At 50.4% G+C, this 25,250-nt stretch overlaps 1 protein-coding gene across 1 annotated transcript in view; it reads left to right on the top strand.

Moving 5' to 3' along the window:
* PAX7 (paired box 7) overlaps window positions 1–25,250 on the top strand; it is a 106,267-nt gene that overhangs the window by 2,992 nt on the left and 78,025 nt on the right. Inside the window, exons 4-5 of the mRNA XM_032709217.1 lie at window positions 356–482; window positions 1,445–1,573. Of these exons, the coding sequence (XP_032565108.1) occupies window positions 356–482; window positions 1,445–1,573 (256 nt within the window). The remainder of the gene's footprint in view (window positions 1–355; window positions 483–1,444; window positions 1,574–25,250) is intronic.

Here is a 25,250-nt window from a genome sequence, read left to right as displayed (position 1 = left end):
TTTTGGGCAATAATACATTACCATGTGTGCATAAACACTCCAAAAAGCGTCCCCTGCACCTCCTCCCTGCCTCCTTCCCCTGCTCAAGATAAACGCACCCTGGCTGATCTCCTGGGCCCCCAGAGATTCTGCTTTTAGGGTGGCCAATATTTGGGAGAGCGGGACCTTTTCTTAGCTTTATTTTCCTCCTTTCCCCTCTCCAAGTCCCCATTTTCAGCCCCAAAACTATCAGCCCGAGCAAGGAGGACTGAACTGAGCTGCTCAGCTCTTCTTTTCAATTAAAAGCGCTTTTCTCTCCCCTCCCCTCTCTCTGCACTCGCGGACACGCACCGGTGTCCCTTGATCACAAAAGCAGGTCGCGACTCCCGACGTGGAGAAGAAAATCGAGGAATACAAACGGGAAAACCCCGGGATGTTTAGCTGGGAGATCCGGGACAGGCTCCTGAAGGACGGGCACTGCGACCGGAGCACTGTGCCCTCAGGTGAGAAGGCAGCTTGGCAAGAAGGGCACCCCAACACCTGCAGGAAGATGGAGGGAAATCATTATCACCACCAAAAATATTTTTCAGGGGCTCTTACACCCTCTCGGCCTTTGATTTGATAAGGGGGGGAAAAATCACCCCAAGCAAAGCCACAGCAGCAAATAAATCCCAGGCGAGGGGGTGTGTGTGTGTGCTCTTGTCTCTTTGTGGTCTGCTGCAAAAACAAACACAAACCAACCAGTTTTCCCAAGTTATTCCAGCTGCCCTGGGAGCAGGGCTGTGCTGGTGCAGTGGGAGCACTCGGAGAAGCAGCCTCCAAAGAGGGTGAAGGGGAACCCTCTTATCCCACTGGACTTTGCTTAGTGGGGGCTGCAGAGCAACATTTCCAGCAGCCAGAGCTTCCAGCTGTCCGTGGAAAGAGACCCTGCACCCCAAGATTTGGCCCGCAGGGGTGTGTTCAGGGTGTGGGTAGTTCTTTGGGTCCCAGCTGCGAGGTGCCCACTGTTCTGGGGGCTGAGCCTTCTCTGCAGGGCACATTTACCCCAAAGCAGGACAGGCCCCAGGTCTGAATCCAGACTGTGGGTTCCCATTTGGAGCTGGGGGAAAGCTGGGTGTTGGGGGGTCTTTTCCCTGTTCCAGAGCAGGTGACAATCCTTGTGGTGCCCCCCTGGGATGCAGCACTGGCGCTGGCACAAGCGGGAGCTGCTCGTGCCAGGGGCCTCGGGGAGGGCGACGAGCGGGTCCAGCTTTGGGAGCCCACCTGGGCAGCTCGGGGGCCTCGGGGGTTTTGGGGGCATGGAGGCCCAGGCAGGAGCGTTCCCCTGGGTGCAGACGCCCTCGGGGTCGAGCGAGGCCTCCTGTCCACGTCCTGCAGCCCCGACCGGGCTTTCCCAGCCGGCTCCCCCCTGGCATGCCCAGGCAGCTTATACTTGCCCTCTTGTCTTTGACTGTCTGAGGTTTAGTGAGTTCGATTAGCCGGGTGCTACGCATCAAATTCGGGAAGAAAGAGGAAGAGGAGGACTGCGACAAGAAGGAGGAGGACGGGGAGAAGAAGGCCAAGCACAGCATCGACGGAATCCTGGGCGACAAAGGTAAAGGCGGCCGCGCTGCCCGGGGGGGCCGGAGGGGACATTTGGGAGAGGGGGAACATCCCTCCCTGCCGAGAGGAAGACGGGATGGCTCCGGAGCCTCTGGTGTTTGTTCTTTCCCAAACTGACCGCTGGGCGAGCAGACGGAGAGCTGCAGGGCCCTGGCAGGGGCAGGGGGTGCCCGGCCCTCGGGCCGCGGGGGCTTTCCCAGGAGAAGAGTCGCTGGCGTTTGCTCTGGATCAATTAGACAGAAAGAGGGAGAGGAGGCGGCTGGGAGGGGGGAGAGGCATCTCTGACTCCTAAATGAATTTGTTAAACAGATTTCTCTGCTGCTCTCTAAGTGGTCCCCTGAAACTCGGGCTGACAGTTGACCGATTTGGCCAATCAATATCAATTAGAGCAGCCGCGGAGCCACCGGGGCCGGGGGGGCCGGGGGGGAGCGAACGGGGGCTCTGCACCCCGAAAGGAGACCGGCAGAAATAAATCTGGCAGCTCTGATGGAAGGCTTGAGGCTGGGCTGGTGCTGGGGCCCTGTTATCACCTCCCGTGATCGGTGTTTTCTTCTCTCGTGGGAGGAAAAATTAAACTTTTCAAAGCTTCTGTGCTCTAAATGTGGGGTTGGGGATGAGGAACAGCCGGAGCCGGCCACTGCGGGAGCTGGAATTTGATTTTTGGCAAACTCAGTGGGGGTGATGATTCCCCTTCCAAAATAAGGGGGAGAAAGTGGCACTTTTAGGGAGAATAAATGAGATTTGTCAGTGAAGGCGAGGACGTTGAAGTAACGGGAGGGAGGAGCCGCTGTGTTGGTGTGGGCAGAAAATGATTTCCTTGTGTCACAGAGCTCGGCGCTTTTTGGGGGGGGGAAACCAGCAAGTCTGGAAGTCTTGGGGATGTGCTTCGGGAAATTGGGAATTGCCATTTTTCTCCCAAACTGATGCAAAATGACGGTGGGCTGAGCCTGCCGGGGTTCAGTCGGTTGGAGTTTTGGGGGATTCGGGACCTTGTGGGGCCAAGAGGGAGCGGAGTGAGGGGGATTTTCCCCGTGGAACCTTTCCCCAGACCCGGGGTGGGAAGCGGGAGGGAATCACTCCCCAAGTTTCTCACTGGGGAGAAAGTTTTCCCCGTTTTGGGACAACGCGATTGAGTGGGGCAATACTGACGTGGGGGGAATTCGGGGCAGAAAAAGCTTCTCCGTGTCACCATCAAACGTTCCTGCGAGTTTTAAATGAAGGTGCACAAAAGGGTTTTATTTTTTTTTAAGGATCTGATCCTTTTTTTTTTTCCAACCTTGAAGATGAACTTCACTTACAAAGACCTTCAAGTCTATTGAAGCTTTATAAGTAAAAGATTCCTGACCACAAAAGCAAACAGTAGAAGGAAAAAAAAAAAAGAAAGAAAAAGGAGAAAAAAAAAAAAAAAAAGAAAGAAAGAAAGGGGGGGGAAAGGGAGGGAAAACCCGAGGCTGCCTTAAAAATGGAGTAAAGGGATGGGGGAGGGAGGGCTTGTCTATTCTCATTCAAAATTCGGCAAGGAGGAGAAAAAGTTTGGACAAAGGGCCAAGGAAGGGAAGAAAGGGAGATAAATTATTCAAAACTCCCTGCTGTTAGATAGTTTTGTAATATTATAGGACCGTCTGTTGGAAAAAGGAGAACCGTTGGACGTTGCAAAATGTTGCTTGTGATTTGGAAAGAGGCGATGCTCATTTGCAAATCGGGGCCATTGTGTCCGCGAAAAGCTCCCCCCTATCACTTTGGGGTGTTTTTAATTTTATTAAGAGAGGTAAAGAAGATTTTAGGGTTTAAAATTTATTTTAACCACACCTCACCGCTTGAAAAAAAAAATATATATAATTTTCAAACGCAGGTTGATTTATTTTTTCCCTTGTCCGCGCGTTTTCCCCATCACCACCCCCAAAATAATAATAATTAAAAAAAAATTAAAAAGAATGAGTGAAAGAGCTGGAGGGTCTTTATTCATGATTAACATGCAGAAGTGCGTGTCAAAAAGCAAAACAAAACGCTCTCTTCTTCCTTCATGGGTAATATCGCGGACAAATAAAACACGAGCCCCCATTTCTTTCTGAAAGAAGGCTAATTTGGGCAAATTCCCGGTGCCGGAGCCCGCGGAGCGCCGCGGTACCTCCAGGCGCGCAGGCTCCGCTTGCATCCCCGGAGAGAAATCCTGAGCTATCGGCAATTTAAAATTTGTTTTCCTCCCCCGCAATCGCGCCCTGACTTTGTAGATTGCAGAGAAATCACCCACAAAGGCTCTGATTTGGGTTTTTTTTTGGGAGGGGGGGAGAGTCAACCGCCGGGGCGGGTTGGACTCGGCGCATCCGAGCGTTGCGCGATCGTGTCCGGCTGAAAAACAGCCCTTAAAAAATAAAAAGTGACCGCCGTCAATGTGTATTTTAACGCCTGGGAAAGCTTTAATGGCCCCAATTAAGATAATTGATGATTCAACTTGTGAAACACTCCGAGGCGGTGGGTGCACGCTGGGTATTTTTTTTATCCCTCGAAAATAGTAATATTTTTATACAATAAAATTAAAATCATAGCTGTTTCCCCCTTCACCTTAATTTTTTTTCCCAGGAGGTTCGCAATAAAATAAAAATACGCCGCGCTGCTGCCACTTGTTCTCAGCTTCGCGGGGAGGGGGGGAGGGCTGTAAAGGTTTTTTATTATTATTTTTATTAATTTCTGATCTTTAACGCGGTTTTCTGATTCTCGCGGATGGCGAGAGAGGGGGGGAAACTTTGTTTTGGCCTTTTTCCTCTTGACAAACGTTTCATTGCCGGTTCTCCTCGCAGGGAGCCGGAGGAAGACAGCCCTAAATGCTCTCTCTTTTTAAGTGTTAAAGAAAGCTTCCACCCTGCGCCTGTTTCTTTCTATCGTCTGCTTGGCATTTAATAATGTTAAGACTTATTAGAGCTGGTAATGAAAACTGTGGCTGTTGAATAGGGAGCTGTGTTGGAGAAGGGTGTAATAGCTCCAAGGCATGCTAAGAAATGTATTTATCCCCAATCAGTACTCACTCTCTTGAGTTCCCAGCACAAACGTTAAGTTGAAGGGTTTTAAGGCAGATTAAATTGAGCCTTTATTTCTTTGCACTTTCATCTTTAAACGGCTCACTCCAGCTAGCCCTGGGCATATATTCATGAGACTTCACTTTATTTTTTTTTTTTATATATATGTATTTTTTTATATCCTTGTTAAGACCGAGTTATTATTATTATTTGGGCTTGTTGTTATTTATTATGGCTGGTGGGGTTCATTAGGGAGGGTCACGCGTGGGGGCTGCGCTGTTCTCTCCCGCGGGGGGGGGCATTTGGACACCCCCAAATTTCAGGGAGTGCTGCTCGGGGGTTAATTGGGAGGAGCAGGGGAAGGGCCTCGTCCTGGTGGGGTATTAATTGCAACCAGACGCGGGGGAGGGGGGTCGCGGGGTTACGGGGAAGGCGATGGGTCTGCGCGGGAGGAGAGGGAAGTTCGGCAGGTCCCCCTGACCCTCCCGGCGTGTCACCCCACGGTCACGGGGGGGGGACAGCCGGTCCTGCCCCCTGCACTGCTCCGGGACGCGGGGCAGGATGCAAAGGATGCTCAGGGCTTGGGTGGCGGGACCCGTCTGGGGTGAAAACACGGATTTTTAGTTCGTTTCCCGCCCCGCTTTGTATCTCCGAACTCCGCGTTATTGCGCCAAGTTTCTTCCACCGGTCGATTTTTCGCCTCGATACCCCTTGGAAATATCACGTGGGATGGGAAAGCCGAGTGGGGAAGCCGGGAGAGCAGCGGGCTCGGTGTTTATTGGGGGTGGGAGAGGCGGACAGGTGTGAACTGCACAGGAGGGGGGACACAGGGACGCGTGCAGGTGATAACGATTTAATTGGGGAGCCCTCGGTACCCCTTCTGTCGAGTTTTGGGGGGCTGGACAGAGCAGGGAGAGGCTTGGATGGGTCCTGCCCGATTTAATTGGGCTCAGGGAGGAAAAGGAGAAAGAAGGGGGGACCCCCCCCCAGCTGGAAAGGGGCTTTGTTTACCATGCTGGAGCGGGGGGAGAGGGGATGCGGAGTCAATTTATCAGCAAATAATCTGCATTGATTTAAAACCAACAAGCGCTTTCTCTGTAAATGTATGTTTAGAAGGGGGGGGGGGGGAACAGACACTTCATCAAATCAAGGGATTACGAAAGGTTGGCAATCTAATCAAACAGAGACCAGGCGGGATTTGCGAGTGTTGCGAGTGGGATCAGCTCTAATAATGGGGGGCAGGAAAGAGATAGGGAGGTGTCAAGCAATTCATTGGCTTTAGGCTGAGTTATTCTGTGCGTATTTCAGGGAGAGAGAAGAGGGAAAAGGAGAAAAAAAAAAGAGCAGGGAGAGGGAGAAGGGGGGGGGGCTGGATGTGAGCACACACGGAGCTTACATGTCACAAAAAAAGCTGAGACAAATGAGGTACAACAATAAACACAGATAACAATTACAAAGGCAAACAGTGGCTTTTGGGAACAAGTAGCTGCAGAACCTGGTCTACATAAACAAAGTAGGCAAATGTTTGCAAGATAAACTCCTTCCTAAATCAAGTGTGACGGGAAGGAGAGAAGAGAGGAGGAGAGATAAGGTTGGAAAGGGGAATAAACGAGTATAATCTAATACAAGACATTTTAAAAAACAAACTTAAGACAAGGATGCGGGGAGAGAGGTTCAATTATACAGTAGGAAGTGAAATAATATAAGGGAGATGTTTGTGATCCAGGGGTTGTTTGGGTTTTTTCTTTTTCTGCATAATTCCCCCTCCCTTCTTTGGGGGAGAAGAATAGTTCAATTATAGACCGGGGGAAAATATTAAGGCAAATATTGGTATCAAAAGCGCTGGCTGGCAGGTGGGGTGCCCGGGGTTCAGCTTGAACGGCAAAGGAAATACATTCGAGACGTTTTAATCTCTAATTTGAAGGTGGATGGTAGATTACATTATCCAGGGAGGGATAGGAAGCAGATCTTTGGCGCGGGGGGGAGATGGATGCCGTGATAGAGGAGGGGAGGAAGGAAGCGGGGAGGTCTATTGCTAATCCCGGGTTTCGCCTGTAATTGGGGTAGGAGAGAGGAGGCAGACATTGAATTAAGTGGCGGGAAGGCTGTGAGGGAAATGTGTGATCCAGGTGTGGGCAGGGGCTGGTCAGAAGCAAACAGACCCCCCCCAAAAAAACCCCACTCTTAACCCCCAAATAATTTAAAGAAGTAGTTTAGGGCTGTGTTGGGACTTATTCTCCTTTATAGAGACATGTATATATGGATCTTTCCAAATGAGAATTGTATATAAGAGGGGAGAGACGTGTCTGCAGTGTGGTTAAAGGAATTAGATATTTACCAGTTTGAAATAAGCCTGGTTATAAAAAAAGGGAGAGAGAGAGAGACACTGAAAAGATGAGACGGGAGAACACTTCAAACGAATTCATCATCTGGAGTGGTGAAGGGGAGATTTAGAGACAGTATTGGGAAGTTATTTAGATATTAATAACATATTTTCCTGAGGCGTCAGGAGTGCCTCCATACGCACTTTTTTCTCGCAGCTATTTGGCTGGGTGAAATATGGGAGACCCAAATGTTGGGAAGAGATAACACAATCAGCCGAGCCCTGGTCCTATGACTGCATCATAGCATTAAACCCGGATTAACCTCCCCTTTCTCCCCCTCCCCCTCTCCCGTTTCACCCCTCAGCCCCCCCTCCCAGAGCGGCCCCCCCGCCCCCCCCGCCCCGAGAAGCTTTCCAAATTTTTCAGGGGAATTTACATGGCAGGATTTTAAAGCACATATAACACTGGTCTTAAAGCTGTAAGGTACTTACTCGAGCATTAGGGTGAGGCGGGGGGGGGAAGGATCTTTCTGAAAATTACGTTTGCTACAAAAGAAATAAGCAAATAAGGGACCCTCTTAAGACCTGAGCTTTGGAGATATTATATATTTATAGAGACTCTTCTTAAAAAAAGAAAAAAAAAGCCCATTTCAATCAGCTGCCACATTTCTCTCCTCTCCCCCACTGGGTTTTACTCTTTTTTATTATTACCTTTTATTTTTTTGTTTAATCTGAACTTCGGGCCGGTTTGGGCTCTCAGTTTTTTGGGATGAGAAGATGCTGGGGAGAGTCTCAGAGCAGGAGGGTTCCGAGCCTGGGAGGAGGAACGTCCGGGTGGGAGCTGCTCCTGCTCGGCCGGGCAGCGCTTCCCTCTCCCGGCAGCGCTGAAGATGCAGGTGGAGGAGCCAGAGCCCCAGGGGGCTGGATTTTGGGGGGCTCCTCGTCCCCTGCTCCCCTCTGAGCCCAGGAAAAAAAAGAAAGGAAGGAGTTGGGAAGCGCAGGTGCAGCTCAGGGAGGGCGCGGAGGTGGGGATGGGGATGCGGCTCTGCCGGCGGGCCCGGGGGGGAGGTTTGCTGCATCCCCCCCTCCCAAAAAACCGTCCTTCTCCCCAGCTCATCCCGAGCCGGAGACGGTCCCCGCTCGGGAGGGCTCGTCCTGCGCTCTCATCTCGCAGGATCGCGCCACAAAAGAAATTAGATGTCAGCTAATGCCTGTTTATAAAGACATTTGTCATCCCGAGTTGGGGAGAACTGGGAAGAGCCGAGGAGGAGCGGGGAGGGCGAAGACCAGAATCGGAGCTTTTTTAAAAGGCAGAATCTGAAGGTGCGAGTGACGCTGATATTTTGGGGGCCCGGTCCGGGACTGACCCCTGCGCTGGAACGGCCCTCGGGGGGGATCGTAGTTCCTCGGAGGGGGATTGTAACGCCTCGGAGGGGGTTTCATCCCCTCGAAGGGGCTGGGAAGGGGAGGAGGGGGGGGGAAGAAAAAGAAAAAGTAGGTGAGGAAAAGTAGAGGCAGCTTGAGGAAATTGAGAAGCTTATAGTCTTTGATCCTTGGATGCTTTTCCTTATCAGAAACATTTGTGGTGACACCGGTACAAAGGAAGTTCATCATATTACAGACTGCTCGGGCTGCTCGCAGGAATCACTGTCTATTAATTAGCAGGCGCTCTGTCTTGTGGGACACACGAGATCTGAGGCTACATATTACTTGCTTGGATGGCTCTGGGTCCTGTGATGAATTGCTGTAAAGGGCCGGGGCTGTTTATAGGCTCTGCGGGGACAGCCGAGGCAGAGGGGAGGCGGGGAGGACCCTCGGCTCATTCACGAAATATATCTATATCTATCAATCTATAGGTGGGCAGGCAAGAGGGGAAGGGGGTCGCTCATTCATGAAATTCTGCGGCTGGGGAGACATTTTAGCTCATCCATTTTGTGCACGGCCGGGCTGCGCGGCTCGGGGGCTACTGGAGGCTTTGGGAGGACGGCAAGGGCTGGTTTAAAAGAAAATATTTAAAAAAAAAAAAGAAAAAAAAAAAGTGAAGAAAGGCCAGTCAAGTCTTCCCAAAGCCAGGGCAAAGGAGGTGAGGAGGTGGCGGTGGAAATGGAGGGTTTAACTCAGCTCCGAACATCCCACCCCGGGGCTGCTCCCCTCGCACCTCCACCTGCGCACCCAAAATGTATTTAAAGGATTTTTTTGGAGCGGGGGTGGAATGCGGGGTTCAAAGAGGGGGCTTTCCAGCCTTTCCTATGGATGGTCGGTCTCCTGCTGCTCTGCCCCACCGGGGGCGGCGGGGAGGGCACGGAGGGATGTCCTGCTCCCCCCCGAGGGATGCTCTTTGCCCTGCCAAGGGATGCTCCTTGTCCCACCCAGGGATGCTCTTTGCCCCACCAAGGGATGCTCCTTGTCCCATGGAAGGATGCTCTGTGCCCCACGAAGGGATGCTCCACAGCCCCAAGGGGATGTTTCGGGGGAGCTCAGTGGAAGCGCAGACTATTTTTACCCCCTCTCTTCCCTCCCGTGGGCCGTCCCTGCCCCCGGGCTTGCCCCCGTTCTCTGGAAGAGGGAGGAAAAAACCCTTCTTGGTTTTCACTCTTCCCCTGTCGGTGTTTTTTTGTTTGATGCTAAAATTGGAAGGCAGCACTCTGCCTGACCCTGGGCAGCGGGGTGAGGGCAGCGCTGCCGGCGGGGCTCCCCCCGGGCGGGGTGCGGGCTGAGGAGGGGGACAACCCCCCCCAGCTCCAACCTTCAGTGCCGCCTTTGTCCCGAGCCCCCAAAGCCCACGGATCAAAGAGGCATCTCCAAAAGAGGGGGCGGGGGTGCGCGGACAGTCATGAAACCGCGGCCCCCAAACCCGAGGGGAGTCCGAAAAACAATGTTGTTTTCCTGTTTTCCAAGGGAAGGGGGAAAACCCGCCCCTTCCCCGCTGCCCTTTTCATCAGCGTCCAGATCAGGAGCGGAGGGGAAAGTCCGGAGCAACAGCAATTCTGTAATATATTTAATTTATTTTTTTCCCATTATGGGGACGAATTGATTTGCATTTTTATTAGGAATTAAACGAGAGGGAGGAAAGTTGACTCGACAGGATTGCTCAACGAGAAGCTGCTTTTGAGCAACTCCCTTCCAAGAGGAGTTAAAAATACCCGAGTGATTTTCGCCTTGCTTGAAGTTAGAAGGATCCTTAAATCATCCGTGAAACTTCCCACTGTTAAACAACTTCGCAAAGATGATTATTGTTTTTTTTCTTGAGAAAAATCAATCCACCCAGAGCCTCGTCTTGCGCTTTAATAAAGATTCGCAGGCTGCATTATTTTGCATTTTTAAATACAGAAGAGCGTTTAAAAGGAGAGGGTGAAGGTACAAAGGACACCTCGATGTCGAGGGATATTCAGGGGACAGTCATGTTTAAATTCGCTACAATTGTCTCCGGCACATTTGATTGCTCGGAAAAAGAAAGAAACAGTGACATGAATAGAAATGGGGGCTGGGGGGCCGCGATTAATAACCCCAACCTTTGTATGGTGGAAATTATCCGAGGGAGGGCAGATAGCCGGGGCTGCGGGGGATTTTAAAGGAATATATATTTATATATCTGCGTATAGAAGCGCGTGTTTAACGACAGGTCGGCGTTTTCCAGAGAGATTCGTTATTTTTCTGTGCTGTAACTTAATTATTTATAAATTCTTTTCCCACTTCTCGACAAGATGCCTGTTTGATGCTAAATAGCAGCAAATTGAGCTATTTGAAGCTTTCCCCTCCCCCCCCATTTCCTGAGAATATGAATATTTGGTTTGTACCTTGTTGCTCTGTTTCTTTTTTCCTGGAGTTTTCCACTTAATCTCCTTCCAGCCACAAACCCTCCCTTGTGCGTGCGGGTGAATGTGCTCGCAGCGGGTAAACTGCAATTGCCATTCCTGAAACTTCAGCAAAAGAAGGAGAAAAGTTTGGAGGGTTTAACAAATTTTTAAATTAAACAAACAAAACAACGCAGTTCTTGGCACCCCAAATTCTCCGGAGGGGGCTGTGGAAAGAGAGATCGAACAGCCTCAGACTGAGATGCATCTAAAGGACGAGGGGATGCAGGATGGTTAAATCCAAGTGATGTTTTTGGGAAAATATCATGGTTTGAGAGCTCTCAAACCATGACAGAAAATTGTATGTGTATAAAGTCAAAATCTCCGTTTTTCTCGAGGGAAAACACTCAAAGGTTCACGGCGCTCAGATGGACAATATTCCCAAATTCTGCTTGGCAAAAGCGTCTCAGCAAATCTCTGTCAAGGAATAAAACAGGGTGGTGGTTGGGATCAATTCCTAAAGAGTAAAATAACTCCAGCGCCGAGCAGAGAGCTGCCTGAGTTTAGAGTTCAGTCGCGAAGAGTCAAGTGGCCCCACGCAGAAAAAAATATCCCCGTCACCGCCCCCCCCCCCTCCCCGTTCAGCAGGGAAACCTAAATATTGTAATTATTTTTTCCCTGCGAGGCAGGGAAGGGAAACAGCGGAGCCGAACCCCCCGCGCCCTCGCTCCTCTCCCGGCTCCTGGGACTCCGCGAGTTTTCTCTCCGATTTTAAACTTTACCCAGGCTGAATTTGATCTTTTTAACTCTTTTGCCATCCCCATCTCTTTTTCCCCCTCCTTTTCTGACGGTGTTTTTTTTCTCACTCTGTTTTCTCCTCTTAACCTCCTCTTTTTTGTGTGTCCGCCTTTCATTTGAAGCGAGGCTTTACAGCTTGCTACACTTTCTAAGTGCATCAATAGCCACTTTAGAAATACAAACAACTTTTAAAGATAAAATAACCAAACCAGAATGGGACTTTCAATGGGGGAATAGTTGTTGTTCTTTACCATGGAGTGTGCAGCCGCCTCTGCCTAATCCAGCTTTCATTTTCACCGACAAATGCCAAGAATCTATATCTGTCTCCCAACCCCTCGGGAGCTTGATTACACGACAAAAGGCTGCCATTATCCGCAGGAGAAAACAGGGAGGGGACACGGGGGCTCGGGCCTCTGAGGATGAGGGCATCTCCAAACTATTGACTTAGTGGATGAAGTCAAGAGCAAACACGCTGAGATCTAAAGGGGGGGAAGGCGCTGGAGGAGCGGGCGGGGGGGATCTTCAGGGATGGAGCGGAGGAAAAGCAGCAGCAGAAAGTCCTTGAAAGTAGCGCGGAAGGGGAAGGAGAGAGTTTGGGGAGGAATTAATCTGACTGGGGAAAGGTTTTTCTCCTTCCCTACCCTAGAGAAGGTCGATCGGGGAAAACTCCCACTCGCTCTCTGACCCGACATTGGTGGTTTTTTCCCCCGTATGTTTTCGCCTATGGTGCGATTTAATTTTTTTAAAAGCCCTTTTCCACCTTCTCCATGGGGAATTTGGGTCTCTTCTCCTGCTGAGAGTAGAAAAAAGGTGGGAAAACCCAAATCACGCTTCTTGGGGGCCCGGGGATGGTGCGGGAGTCCTCACCCCACCGACCTGCGCATCCTCCCCGGGCTGGGCGCAGGTACCTCTCCCCAAGCCGGGGGTAGCCCCAGGAGAGCCTCACCCCAAAGTTTTGGGGGCACGGGGAAATCTCTTCCCCACCCTCCTCGCTGCTGCAGCCCGGACACCACTGGCCGGACTCGGGTTTTCTCCCCAACCTGGGAATAAACGGGGTCAAGGTCTCGGCTGCGCGTTTGGCCGCGGAGCCACGATCGCTCCCCGGGTCGTTCCCGCAGAAAGGCTGGGAATGAGGGGCTGGGAGGGGTAGGAAGGCGGGTAAGATACCCCAGCGAGTCCGGCAGGGAGGAGAAGTCACCCCACACCGCTGCTTTTCAGGTCGAACTGGCCGCGTTGTGCATGACTGCCTCATTAGCCACTGCTGAGCCGGGATTTGCGAGCCCGGCTCATCCCGGCCCGCCGCGGACAAAAGTTATTTAGCTCTATCTATAATTTATCTGGGTCACCTGGGGAGAAATCCTCCGGGTACGGAGAGTGCTAGAAGTGGTACCAAAGGAGTCCCACCGCCCTTAATTACTCTTTAATCAACCTAACGCAGTGGTCCCTTTAAAGAGCTGCTTTTGGTGCAAGAAGCTGCGTTTAAGCATCTACTCCCCGGCCGAGGAGCCAAAAACCTGCTCCAGCTTAAGGGACTTAAAGGTGTGGAGCGTGTTTCGGGCTGGGCCCTGCGAGCATCCCTTCTGCTGGAAGCACAAAAGTATTAAACTAAGGAAGAGGGTGGGGGGGAGGTGGGAGGAACCTGGAGGATCCGATTTAACCTACAAAGGAGCCTAAATTCGGCTTTTAAGTGAAATTTATCTTGGCGGAGAGCGAAGGGGAGAGCAGGCTGTGTTTGCAGCGCTGAGGGGCTTTTCCTCCTTGCAATAAGCCCAGATGGACAGCTTATTTTGTATTATTTTATGTTATTTCCCTTTCGTGATATATGTAAAAAGATGATGAACCTGCTGTTCGCAGCGGGATTGTGATTCAGGAGCAGGGTGGTGAAATTTTGCTCTGGGAAAGCTGCGCGGAATCCCCTGGCTTTGCGGTCCTACGGACAGTTCAGTGCCTGGCAGGGAAAGAACAGCTGCTGTGTGAGAGAATAAATGTTAAAAGAAAGAAAGAAAAAAAATCCTCGTAATCTTGGGACGTATATAGTCTACGTCTTCCCGAATCCCAAAAGGCAGCGGGCCCGTCTCTCTGATTTATTTTTACGCTAGCCTAGTTTGCATCCCAAAGAAGTAAACTGCTATTTTTAACCACTGATTTAAAGCTTAATTAAAAGCCCCTAAACTGATTGTTTTGAAAATTGATTTAGAGGAATTGCCCCAGGGCTGAGACGCTATCTAAGCCAAGGCGCAGTCCCAGAGCTCGCAGCGGTGTCTGCATCGTTAACCCCGAAGTCGCCGGGTGTGGGTGACACACGGGCCAGCGGGGTCCCCGCACCCTCTGGAAAGAAAGATCCTTTGTTAGTCCCGGCTACCGGCTTGCTTGGGTGGATCTCCGCTGGTTTCCTGGAGTTTGGAGGTTTAATTGAAATAAGGGAAGCTCTGAGATGCTCCTGACATCGGGACGGGAGAGCTCTTCCTTTCATCTCGGGGAGCGGGGGGTGGATGGAGGAGAGAGTTGTCTCCAAGGACCACGGTATCTCCACAAGTCGGCTGTGCCAGGGGGGTACACGGGTTATTTTGGTACCCAAACCCCTTCCCCTCTTGCCAACCTCCCTTTTTGCAGCCACCGGGGTCGAGATGCTGCCGAGCCACCGCCATCGTAATTATCTTCAATTGGCTCCCCGGGAGAAGGGACTTTACCTGCTTAAAAGGGGTGAAATGAAAGTCGGTTTGAAGGCTTCGGGAGAGGGAGGGTGGGAAGGGAAGTGGCATTTCAGCCCCATAATTAGATGTAAACAAGAATAGAGACGGGGCTCCATGGTCAGACAACTTGATTGTTGAGGGATTAACACCTAAGTAAACCAATAAAGGCTCCGCGTTGCTGGCGAGAGCTGCGGGCCAGGCAGGGCTGGGCAAGACTAGCGAGGACTAATGGGCTCCCCCCCGCCACAGCCAGCCCACCATATTAATAACCCCCGAGAAAACGGTCTGGACACGAGTGGGGCCACCCCAGCAATTTTAGGAGTCCAGTTTTTAAGGCTTTTGGCAAAGGTTTGAGTTGTTGGGGGTGTTTCTACTGTTTGGGAGGCGAAGGGCGATTCCCTTCTCGTCTTCGGGATGCCTCAAGGTAGACACCCGTCTTCACCTGGCACCCATAAACATTACCCGGCACCCATCGCCCTATTTACTAGGGGATTAAATGAGTTAGGAGAGGATTTCCTATCCACCCGAATGGGGCAGGGTACTCCCGCCTCCACACGTGTAAGTAGGTTCGTTTCTTTTGCACAAGGAAAACCGCAGGTTCCTTCAACCCTTTAGTTTTTCCATTCCTTCTTAATAATAGCTTAAAAATAATAGAATCCTTCAGAGCCAGCTCGAGCAAAACCCTCCTGGGCGTAGCTCTCCAGGTTTGCCTCCAACTGGGCTTTTGTCGCCGTTTCTTTTTTCCCAGCTCGCCCCCGGTTGGTATTTTCCCCCCACCCCCACCCCCCCTTCCCTCCAGCCCCGGCCGGACTTTGAGTGGATGCAGGAGTTTAACCTTTGGGAAGAAAACAACAAAAAAAATCAGGTCTGGCCTTAAGTGATGTGGTGGTACCTGTAAGCCTGATTTCCATGGCTTTCTGCCGTGGATTTGGGATTGAGAGGTACCTGAAAGGCTCAGAGTCAAACTGAGTTCAATAACTCGGGTCTGTTTTGTTTTCCTCCATCTCTCCCCAGCCTCCAGTGGTCTCTGTGCTCCGCTGGCAGGGCCAATATCGGAGCACTCTGGGGTGTGGGTATTTCTTCCTCCTGATTGCAAATAACCGAAAGATTAGCACCAGCAGCTGTTTGGAATTGGAACAATGGAGAGACCTAGGAAGTGGAGAAATTGAAAAAGGAGAACCCCCCTCCTAATCACCCAGCTCAAAGTTCACCAAGTCAGACTGCATGACTTAACGTGACCTCCACCTCGGCTTCACAGGCTGTTTGCTTATGGGGAGGCTGGGGGGAGGCAGAAGGAGAGAGGGAAGGGGGCGGGGGGGGGATAGGGGGAGTTTAATGAAATTTCCTATAGAAATGGGAGGTTATGGCGTGGCTGGACGGTCCCCTTTGGCCACCGGATGCTCTCGGTGTTGTCCCATAGGGCGGGTTTGGGGGTTCTCTAACCCGCGGGGGGGGATGAACCCCCTCCATCCTCTTCAGAGGTTCGCCCCCTCCTCGGGCGGCCCGATCCTCCAAACCGGGGTCCGTCTCTGGAAGAGGCGCCGGGGATGGGCTGCCCTTCCCGGGGCAGTGACATCCCGGGCGGGGGGTCCGCGGGATCCCCGCCGTGGGACAGGGGGCCGGGGTTCGCCCCCCGGCCCGGCTCTGCGCTGGCTGGTGCGGTGTGAGAGCGGCTGAGCTGTCAGGAGGGGTTTGAATGGGATCCCCTAATGGATTTGACTCGGAAATCTCGACTTGACCAGTTTTTTCCTCTTTAAAACAAACTCATTAAACTTGTCAACACTCATTAGGGCCTTAAAACGCTGAACTGGAGTCACTGGGGAGAGCGGTTGGTGGGGGGCTGCCCGGGGAAGGAGCGCTGGGGAGGGGGCAGCTCCGCATCCCTCCGTGCCGGGGCCGCGGCCGCGCTCCCGCGGCTCTGCGGGGAGGGAGAAGGGGCTGCCAGGAAAGTAAACGCCTTAAAAGAGAAATCAAGGGAGGAGAGAGAGAGCCGGCACGGGGAGGGGGTTGTGCCTTAGAAATAGGGGCATCTCCGCACCCCCCCCGCCTTCCCCGGGGCTCGGCTACAAAGGAGGCGCCGGGGCAGGGGAGCGCTCCGGAGTCTTGTCCAGAGCCTTGGGTTTGGGGATGTTCCCTGGGATGGGAGAGTGCGTGGGGGAAATGGATCTGTTGGGTTGTGATTTCTGCCATTGCCGGGGGAAGGGGGAATAGTGGGGAAGGGAGGGGGAAAGGTTAGAGCCAGCTTTCAGCCCTAAATCCCCTGGAAATGAGCCTGGTCTCCGAAATTCCTTCCCAATCCCCCTACCCAAAATATTTTGAGAGCTGTAAAATTAGTCGGAGGTCGTCTTAATTCTGTCGGCAGGATGAAAATTGCTTGGGGGGGGCAATTAAATGTTGTGCATTTCCCCGTCTCTTTTGAATAGAGGTTTTGTTTGGGGTTGATTCAGATTTTTTTTTTTAAGGGTTTATTCTGATGCTTTTCAAGCCTCGGTTCCCCTTTAAGGGGGAAAAAACCCCACCCCCACCCCTATTAAAAAAAAAAAAAACCTTCGAGACCTTCTGTTATTCCCCTCTCTGAGAATGAGAACATCAGCTATTCAAGCGTATTGATGAACTCCCCCAAAAAGTTTATTAAGAGAAGCGAAAACAAAAGGACTAAAGGCCGCAGGCAACTGGACAGACAGTTTATAAACTAAGGTCCCATTGTCCCCCTGAGGCAGATGCATGAATACCTCTGAATGGGTCCCTTTGGAGTGACAAGATCAAGCCAGACAACAGCATGTTAAAAGGAAGGAGCGCTGTTTCTCTTTCTCCGACTCAAAGATCTGTTCCCCCTACTCCTCCTGCATTAATGTACATCTGCAGGGGGAGGAATAAATAGCTCCTTAGGATCTGCGGCCTTCGGGGTTTTTATTCCTCCCCCCCAGCCCCGGCTCTCTGCACCATATGCTGCGGATCAGCCCTCCTTCCCCGCCGCCTCCAGCCAGGCCGTCGCCTAAAATGATCCCCAGCACTCGCAAACTTTCTTCTCCCTCTCTCCTTCCCCCCCTCTCCCCGTTCCTTCCCCCGGCCGCTGTTCAAATCGCGATTTACAGCCCTGCTTGTCTCTGAGATCCCTCGTGGTCAATTAGGTTTGCACAGAGCCATTTCACTAATAGGCTTTGATGGATTTATTTTATTTTATTTTATTTCTCTCCTTGCCCTGGGCTGGCAGGATGTGGTGGTGGGGAGGAACGCCCTGAACATCCCATGGAGAGGGGCAGGGAATGGCAAACCTGGCAGTGGGGGCCTGCAGAAGTCCCCAAATTAATGCCCAAAGTGGCCATTGTGGTTCCCCTCACTGTCACTGTCATGGTTGGAGGGGCCAACCTGAGCAGCATTTGGGCAATGCTGAGCAGCTTTGGTTTCCCATCAAACCACACTGAGCTGCACGAGCCCCCCACTTAATTCAGGAAAAGTTTATAAAGCCTTGCAAGTGGAGAGGAGTCAAATATGTGTTTGCATTGAGGACATTTTAGCTTTATGACCTCGGGGTATTTTGTTGCCTGGACAGTGGAAAAATAGGGGAAGAGTGAGTTTGTCATCACTTTGGCCCTTGAAACAATTTGTGGGAGCACAGAGCACAACAAACAGCCCAGGCAGGGAGTGAAGCTGAAGGCAGAGGCTTCCCAGACACCTCAGTCCTCACCCCCACATCCCAGTCCTGGGTGTCTGTGGGTCCCCTCTGTCCCTGCTGACATGTCAGGGGGAGCCCTCCAAGGCAGGAGCCTCTCCCCAGGGGCTGTGAGGGGCTCTGGGGGTGATCACTGCTCAGTTCAGCTCTCCCTGGTGCTCACAGAGCCACTTCTCAGCCCGTGCCGAGAGGCAGCTCCGAGCCTGGGGTGGGAGGTCAAGCGATGATAATAATAATAAAATCCCCCCTTTCCCAGCCTCACCTCGCCCTCCTCGGCAGAAGAGCTGCTATTTCATGGCTGGCTAAAGCCAAACTTCCCTCCAGGAGGTTCCATGACTCCTGACCCTCCTAACCTGTACTTAGAGCTTTCCAAAGGGGACAAGCTCCTGGAGAGGTGACCTGAACGGAGACAGAGCCACAAGGGCAAACCCAATCTATTTAATAACAAAAACAGGTCAAAACAGCAACAGGGAGGAGAAAAACACTGAGCAAAAGGAACAAAAATACCGACCAATGTGAATGTTTCCCAATCAGGGAAAGACCTGGTTAGTCAGGTAGGGGGTGGTTTGGAGGGAATGTTGGAAGGTGGTTTTGTGGTTTTGATGACAGTTCTGCCCTTTAACTCTTGGTAAACCCCAGGTGGACTTTAGCACCAGGCAGGAACCCCCATCCCCAGCCAGGGCTTGGAGGTGGTGATGCCTCCCCAAAGGGACCATGCATGGGGACAGTGTCAACCAGCTTGAGAATAAACCTGTGCACGGGCCCAAGCCCTTGTTTTTGGAGAAATATGACAATTTGGTCACATGCTAGAATTAATTAAGCCACTGACCCTTCAAGCAAATGCTTCCACATTTGATTTTATGTATAATACCACTGACTTCAACAGACCCACTGATGGACCCAGTTTTTTTCAGGACGGGGGACCCTTTGCAGCCCCTGCAGTGCAGGAATATTTGTATTATTTCCTTTTGGGTTTTCCATAAGGTGCACTTGCCTGAAAGCATCACAAATGGGGCAGGGGAGATGAAAAAAAGAAACAGATGAGAAGCTGATGTGATGAAAGACCAGCAGATCTTGGGTCATTCCTCTTCCCTTGGTGGCTCCCTGAGGCAAAGCAAAAAAAAAGGAAAACACAAACACATAATCAAACCAAGGAACCAGTTAACCAGGCCAACTCCTGTCATCCCAAAGTCCCATTTAGCTGCTCGTAGGATTATCACTTGTTGCTGATTCCAACCCAGCAGGTGTTGTCAGCTATTTATGATCAGTGGTTATCCAGTGGCACTGGAGGGCCTGGAACTCAGTGTCACATCCAGACCAGAGCCAACTTCTCCCCTGAGATCCCAAACCAAATTAGACTTCACATAGCAGCAGATGTTAATACACAGCATATGGGGACAGGGGGAAATACAGGTTCAAATCCACAAAGATGGTGAAATCTCCACACCCTTCACCTTGTTAGTCCCTGTTCTAGAGGGAAAGCAGAAGGAATAGATCCGTGTTTATGCCCAGGGAGCCTGTGGGGGAGGGCAGGGATGAAGGCATTGCTTTGTGCATGGGATGGATGGATATTATTTAGACTTTGGGGCTGGATTTGCGGTGGGCAGGGTAGGAATGCACAGCCAGAGCCAGCTCCCAGCTAGAGAATATTAAGGATATTTTATTAGGGATAACCCAAGTGAAGCAGCTTGCCCAGGTTCACGTGGAGAATCAGCAACAAATTAAGACTGGAACCTTGTGTAAAAATGACTGAGCAGAGCCCCATCCACAGCTTTCCTTTTCCCCTTCAAAACCTGGGGGGGGTTATGCAGGAAAATTCCCATGGTATCCACAGGAGTTTTACCCAAAGATTGAATATGGACCTGGAGATTTGGCTTCTTTCTTTCCTTTAGAGGCAAATCAGCTCTCAGGGCAAACAACCCGACGCTCCTTGGAAATAAAACACATTTCTGGCTCAGGCCTGAAAGGCTTTACCTTTGTGGGCGACTTGATCCCAGTGAGTCCTCCCAGGCCGTGTCCTGAGAGGATTCCCCGTGTAAGCAGAATTGGGGGGATTGGGGCAGGGCCCCCGTAAGAAGCATTTCAGGACTGGAATCAGCTCTGCAAAACCCAACCAGCTCCTCCTGGCTGGTGCCTTAAAGACAAGAGTCACAAACCCAGGATAAAGTGCCAAGGGACCCCCTGGAGCTTTTTGAAGGAGGCTGGACCTTGCTGTAAAACTCCCCAAACTGGGCTCAGGTCCTTCCCTTCTCAGCATGTTTTAAATGATTTTGGGTTTTAATGGAGGGCCTGGAGCTCATTCCTTTGTATTCCTGGCATCAAACAAGGGGCTGCTGCCCCCAGCTGAGTTCCTTGCACTTAGAAGCAAAGCTCGACTCAATATTACCTTAATTAATTAACTAAGGGGACAATGGCTCTCGAGGTCTCACCTCTGTTTGCAGGGAGGGGGCCCTTTGGACAGAGCCCTGCCATCAACTAATTCCCAGTTCCAGCCAGGAATCCTAGTGGGAAGAGTCAAGTGACACTATTTACTTGTTTACCAAGAATTTATGTCATATTTGTTTTTCCCCACCTTATGTCTGCAGCACTGAAAACACTGTTGGGGGTGCAGGGGGAAGGAGAAGGAGGAGAGAGTATTATTTGCACTAACCACTGAAATCAAAGCACATTCCCATCTGAAAAATACCACTTCACAGCTTTTGGTATCTTCTCTCTTTTTTTTTTTTTTTTTTAATTTTAATTTAAAAAAAACTTTTTGAAGCTTTCCAGGTTCCATATAACAAATCCGAGCTTTGATGCTTTAAAAGTGCCCTAAAGAGCTACAGGCAACATCACAGTTAACCAAAAAAATATATGTTTAAAGGCTCCTGTGAGCACTTGTATCTCTTCTGAATGTTGTGGGTGGGGTTTCTTTTGCATTTGCAAGCAAGCACTGGAGACATGTTCGCACTTTATTCCACCCAGGAACGGGCATTTTGTAGTTTGAAGCAGAGGGAAAAAATGTTTTAAAAGGTCACAGTGAAATGTGACCAGCTGGGAAATCTGGGAACACGTGTGTCAGACACTCCCAGGGCATTGTGAAGGGATTTGGGGTCCAGACCCAGAAGAAGGGCAGTAATTGATATTTTTATGGGTAAGGAAACTAAAGCACAGGCTGGGTATGTCATTTCATGTCCCACTGGGAGCTCACAGAAGGAACTGAATCTGTGTCTCCTGGAATTCCTCCACCTTCACAAATCATCCTCCTGGGTCAAACTCTCAAACAACTTGAAATGGCTTCACTCGGGGCAGTTTTGTGGATTGAGTCGCTCCCTGAGTGGGACTTTGAGGAGGAGCTTTACGTATTTGGGATCTGCTTGTTTTTAATACACTTCTAGATGTAGTATTTTGATTATTTGGCAAATGATTCCCCCACTCTCTCCGATTGTGTTGGAAAGAATTGTCCCTACTGACACACCTAAGAAATCTCAGGAGAAGGACTAAGAAATGCACTCCTTATGTGCAGAAAAAACAGGATATTTCACAGGAGATTACTTTTTGGATCAGAGGAAGGATCAGTTACTTTTCCCCCCACATCCACACATTTTTGGTCTGGGTTTCATTGCTCAGAACTTCGGTTGGTGCATGAAAAATACATTTGTGTATATTTGAGAGCTCTGGGGCACAGGAAAACATGGCCATTCACAACCACATCTCCCAATTTGAGCCAGGCAGCTCTGGGGGCTGGGATTGAGCCACTGGAAATTCAGTCCTTATTGTCTCAGGTCCCGAATCTGCAATTACTTATGTCCATATTTAATTCCATCCACGTGAGTCGCCCCACGGGAGGAAACACAGACACGACTGAGAAGGTCCTTCCACCACCTCCTGTAAAAGTGAACAGCTGAGAAGGGGATCATGAGCTCAGCTGGAAATCAGCATTCCCAGGGTGTGGGATCTCCTTGGACACTCAGTGGAGCAGAGTTGTGCTCACACAGAAAGCTTAAAAGGAGGGATTCTGCCATAAACTGTGGAATTTGATGGACCTACTTTAGCTGGTACCAAATAAGCAACTTCATCTTTGAACTCCAGATACTGATTTTTATTTCACCACCACCAGGTTGTTTAATTTGCAATTCTGAATCTGCAGACAGGAATCTGGCCCCCCTTTGTATGTTCTCTCTGTTTTCTCTAAAGAATATGGAATTCACTCATGGCTTTCAAGACTTAAAATCTGGCTCTGCTACTGAATTATTCAACACTTCCAGTGTCCAGGGCCAGGTTTGACAGGACTTGGAGCAACCTTGCCTAGCAGAAGGTGTCCCTGGCCACGGAAGAGCTGGAATGGTTTGGGTTGGAAGGGACCATAAAGATCATCTCATTCCATGGGCAGGGACACCTTCCACTGGAAACATCTGAGTGTTGGAAGAGCTGCTCTTAATAACTGAGTAGGTGAATGTGAACCAGCTCTGGACCAGCACTTCCTCACCACATCTCAGAAACAGTGATGATGATGTCGGACCTGTCAAGGTTACAGGGAGATTGCTCTTAATGATTATCACTCCCTTAATTCTACTTAGTAGACTTTGGTCCTTACACTCTCATGTCCCACTGACTTGTTCTGTATTTGATTTCATACATGTGAGTGGCCTCATGGTAGGATGCACAGACAGGGTTAAAAGGCACTTCCACCACCACCTCCTATAAAAGCAGACTTACAGACTCCTCTTTATCAGACCTAAAGCTGTTGCCATGTTGGGTATTTTAGAGTCCAGCTCGTGGAAAGCCACTTGGCTGCAGTTAGTCCTTTTCTTGCTTCTTGTGGTTGTTACACACAAGTCAGGCTCTTCAAAGGAGCCTTTCCTCCAGCCTGTGCTGCCTTTGCAGTGCCCGTGATGTGCAGGGACCTGCTGATGTTAACTGGGCAGCAGCATCGTTAGGGGGTCGTGATCGGGTCGTGTCACAAACAGGGACATCCAGGGGATTGTAGGTGATTTTACTGGCTTTGACTCCAGCCTGCCCTCCAGTTGCCTGCATGTCCTTGCCACTCACCCTCTGATTTTCATGGGGTGCTTGGAGGGTTGGGTAGGATGGTCCAGTTGAGGCAAATTAAAGCAAAAATTGTCTTTGTCCCTCCTCTCTCTGGGAACCACAAATCTCCATCAGAGTTGTGCAATTCCACCCAACCCGTGCTGGGGGTCTCTCAACTTGACAGTTTCCACTTTCTCGCTTTCCCATCATAGATACAACAGAGCAGGTGGTTGTAAATCTCTTTGACAGAGGGAGCAAACACCTCTGTTGGGTTGTTGGCCAAACTGTTGTGGCTTGGTGTCCCCTGACAGTGCAGTGGCATCAGGGAGCTGAACGAAGAACCCCAACCCTGACCCCTCCTGCCCTGGTTCTTGCTCCTGGTCAGGGCTGACCTTCCCCTGAGAGCAGGGCAGTTATTCTCTGCATCACCAGGACTGCAGAATCCTCACTGTCAGAGCTCGGGGTTGGGACACAGTCCTGCTCTCCTGAGCCCGACGTGCCCGGTGCCCACAGGATTCCAGCCTGGATTGGAGCCAGGGGCCAGGGGGAGCAGCTGGGACAGGGCAGGAGGGGTGTGCTGGGTGGGGGTGCAGCCCCTGGCCCCCTTCACTGGGGCGGCTCTGCCTGTGATGTCCCTTCCAGAGGGTGAGAGGGGACTGGAAACCCTTCACAAATGGAAATGCCGCCCATTTGTTTATAATTTTATCCCCCCGACATGTAACCTGAACCTGATGGAGTCAAAGAATTAAACCTCTGCATGTTTCCTACCTCAAAAACACTGGAGCAAATCCAGGGCTCTTGAAAGTGAATGATTCCAAAGAGCTGAAAGGGAAAGAAAAAAAAGAAGCCTGACTTTTTGTATTTTTTTGTTTATTTGTTTGTTTTTGGTTTTGCCCCTTCCCAAAGTTTTGAAGGAGTGCCCTTACTTGTTCTCCAGCATCAATGGGCAACCAACGCATTTTTGGGAGCATGGCCAGTTAGTTGCAAAGTCATCCCCACAATTTACAAATAATTGCATTTGTTCACAGGAGTTTTGAGGACAGAAACTAATTCCAAGGGAACGAAATTTCGCAGGCTAAGAAGGAGCCTCGTAATTTTTATTTTCCATTCTTTTTTTTTTTCAGGGAGAAGAATTTTCTGTTCACAAAAATATAAGTTAAACACCTCAGGACGAGCTTACTTGTTGCAATTATGCAGTTTTGGGTTATTAAATAAGCTGTGAATGTATTTTGCCATTAGCATTCCTGCACAGGGAGGTTTGTGGTTGTTTTTTTATTTAAATGTAGGGTCTAATCAGCTTACACAGAGTAGAAGTGACCTACCTGTAAATCTAGTATGTGCATTTTGCCTACCATAATTTGAAGGGTCCCGTGGAGATAGAGGTGTTGATTTGGCTGATTAAATAAAACTAAAACCAGGGATCAGGTAGAGAGGGGGGAGGTTGCTCTGTCCATCTCTCCAAGCTCAATACTCTCTAATGGCTTTTTTTATTGAGTCAATTATTGAGCCAATTTACACCATCCCAAAGGTGTAATTTCCTGGAGTGCACTAGTTTAAACTGGGAAAAACCACACTGACAAAACTATGGGCTCAGGTTATAAGATTTTAGATCAGAGATCATGTTTTTGGTTAGGATTTGTAAATCTCCTGGTGCACTGGCCAAAAAAAACCCAACAAACAAGGGAGAGGCCAGTATTTTGGGAACTTTATATATATTTAGATTGTTAAGTAGCAGAATTCCAGCTTGTGGGACTGTAAGCCCATGGGATATCCATGGAACTGTGAATTGGAGCGATGTCCAGGGGAGATTTTTACATATGGACTATAAACGGACATAATGGATGATGGATAAATAGGTAGACCTGAGAGGAGGGAATGAGCAGCTGGATTGCTGGATAATGGATAGACTGGGAGGAGGGAATGAGCAGCTGGATTGCTCATGTCCCACATTACTCACAGTGTTGCACTGGGGCAAAGGGATTAAAAGGGAAGTGGATCCCAGTGGCTGCTCTCAGGGCACACAGGGAAACAGAATTCCAGTATCGGGATGTCCAGAGGAAGGAGGGGGTTGGCATCCTGGAAGGGCTCTGACAGGAGCTGAGCCAGCCCTGTAGCCACGAGAAATCAGAGGAGAAAGGGGCAATACACTACTTTGCCTTCCTGCATTGCCCATCCCGTGTGTGCCCCTCTTTGGGATGAATTCTGCTCCCAGTTAAAGCACTTTGGCTCCAGAAATGATGGTCTGGCTCTATGTAGCCAGGAGGAAAATCCATCTCTTGCTCTTTCTGAATGGTTGGGCAGCAGGACTGTCCCTTTCCTCTGTCCCAGTGCCACCAGTGCTCTTGGCTCCCTCCCGTCCCTTAT

Source organism: Chiroxiphia lanceolata, chromosome 22 (assembly GCF_009829145.1).
Source record: "Chiroxiphia lanceolata isolate bChiLan1 chromosome 22, bChiLan1.pri, whole genome shotgun sequence".
In the NCBI taxonomy this organism is placed as follows: Eukaryota; Metazoa; Chordata; class Aves; order Passeriformes; family Pipridae; genus Chiroxiphia; species Chiroxiphia lanceolata.
This window is presented reverse-complemented; position numbering and strand designations above follow the sequence as displayed.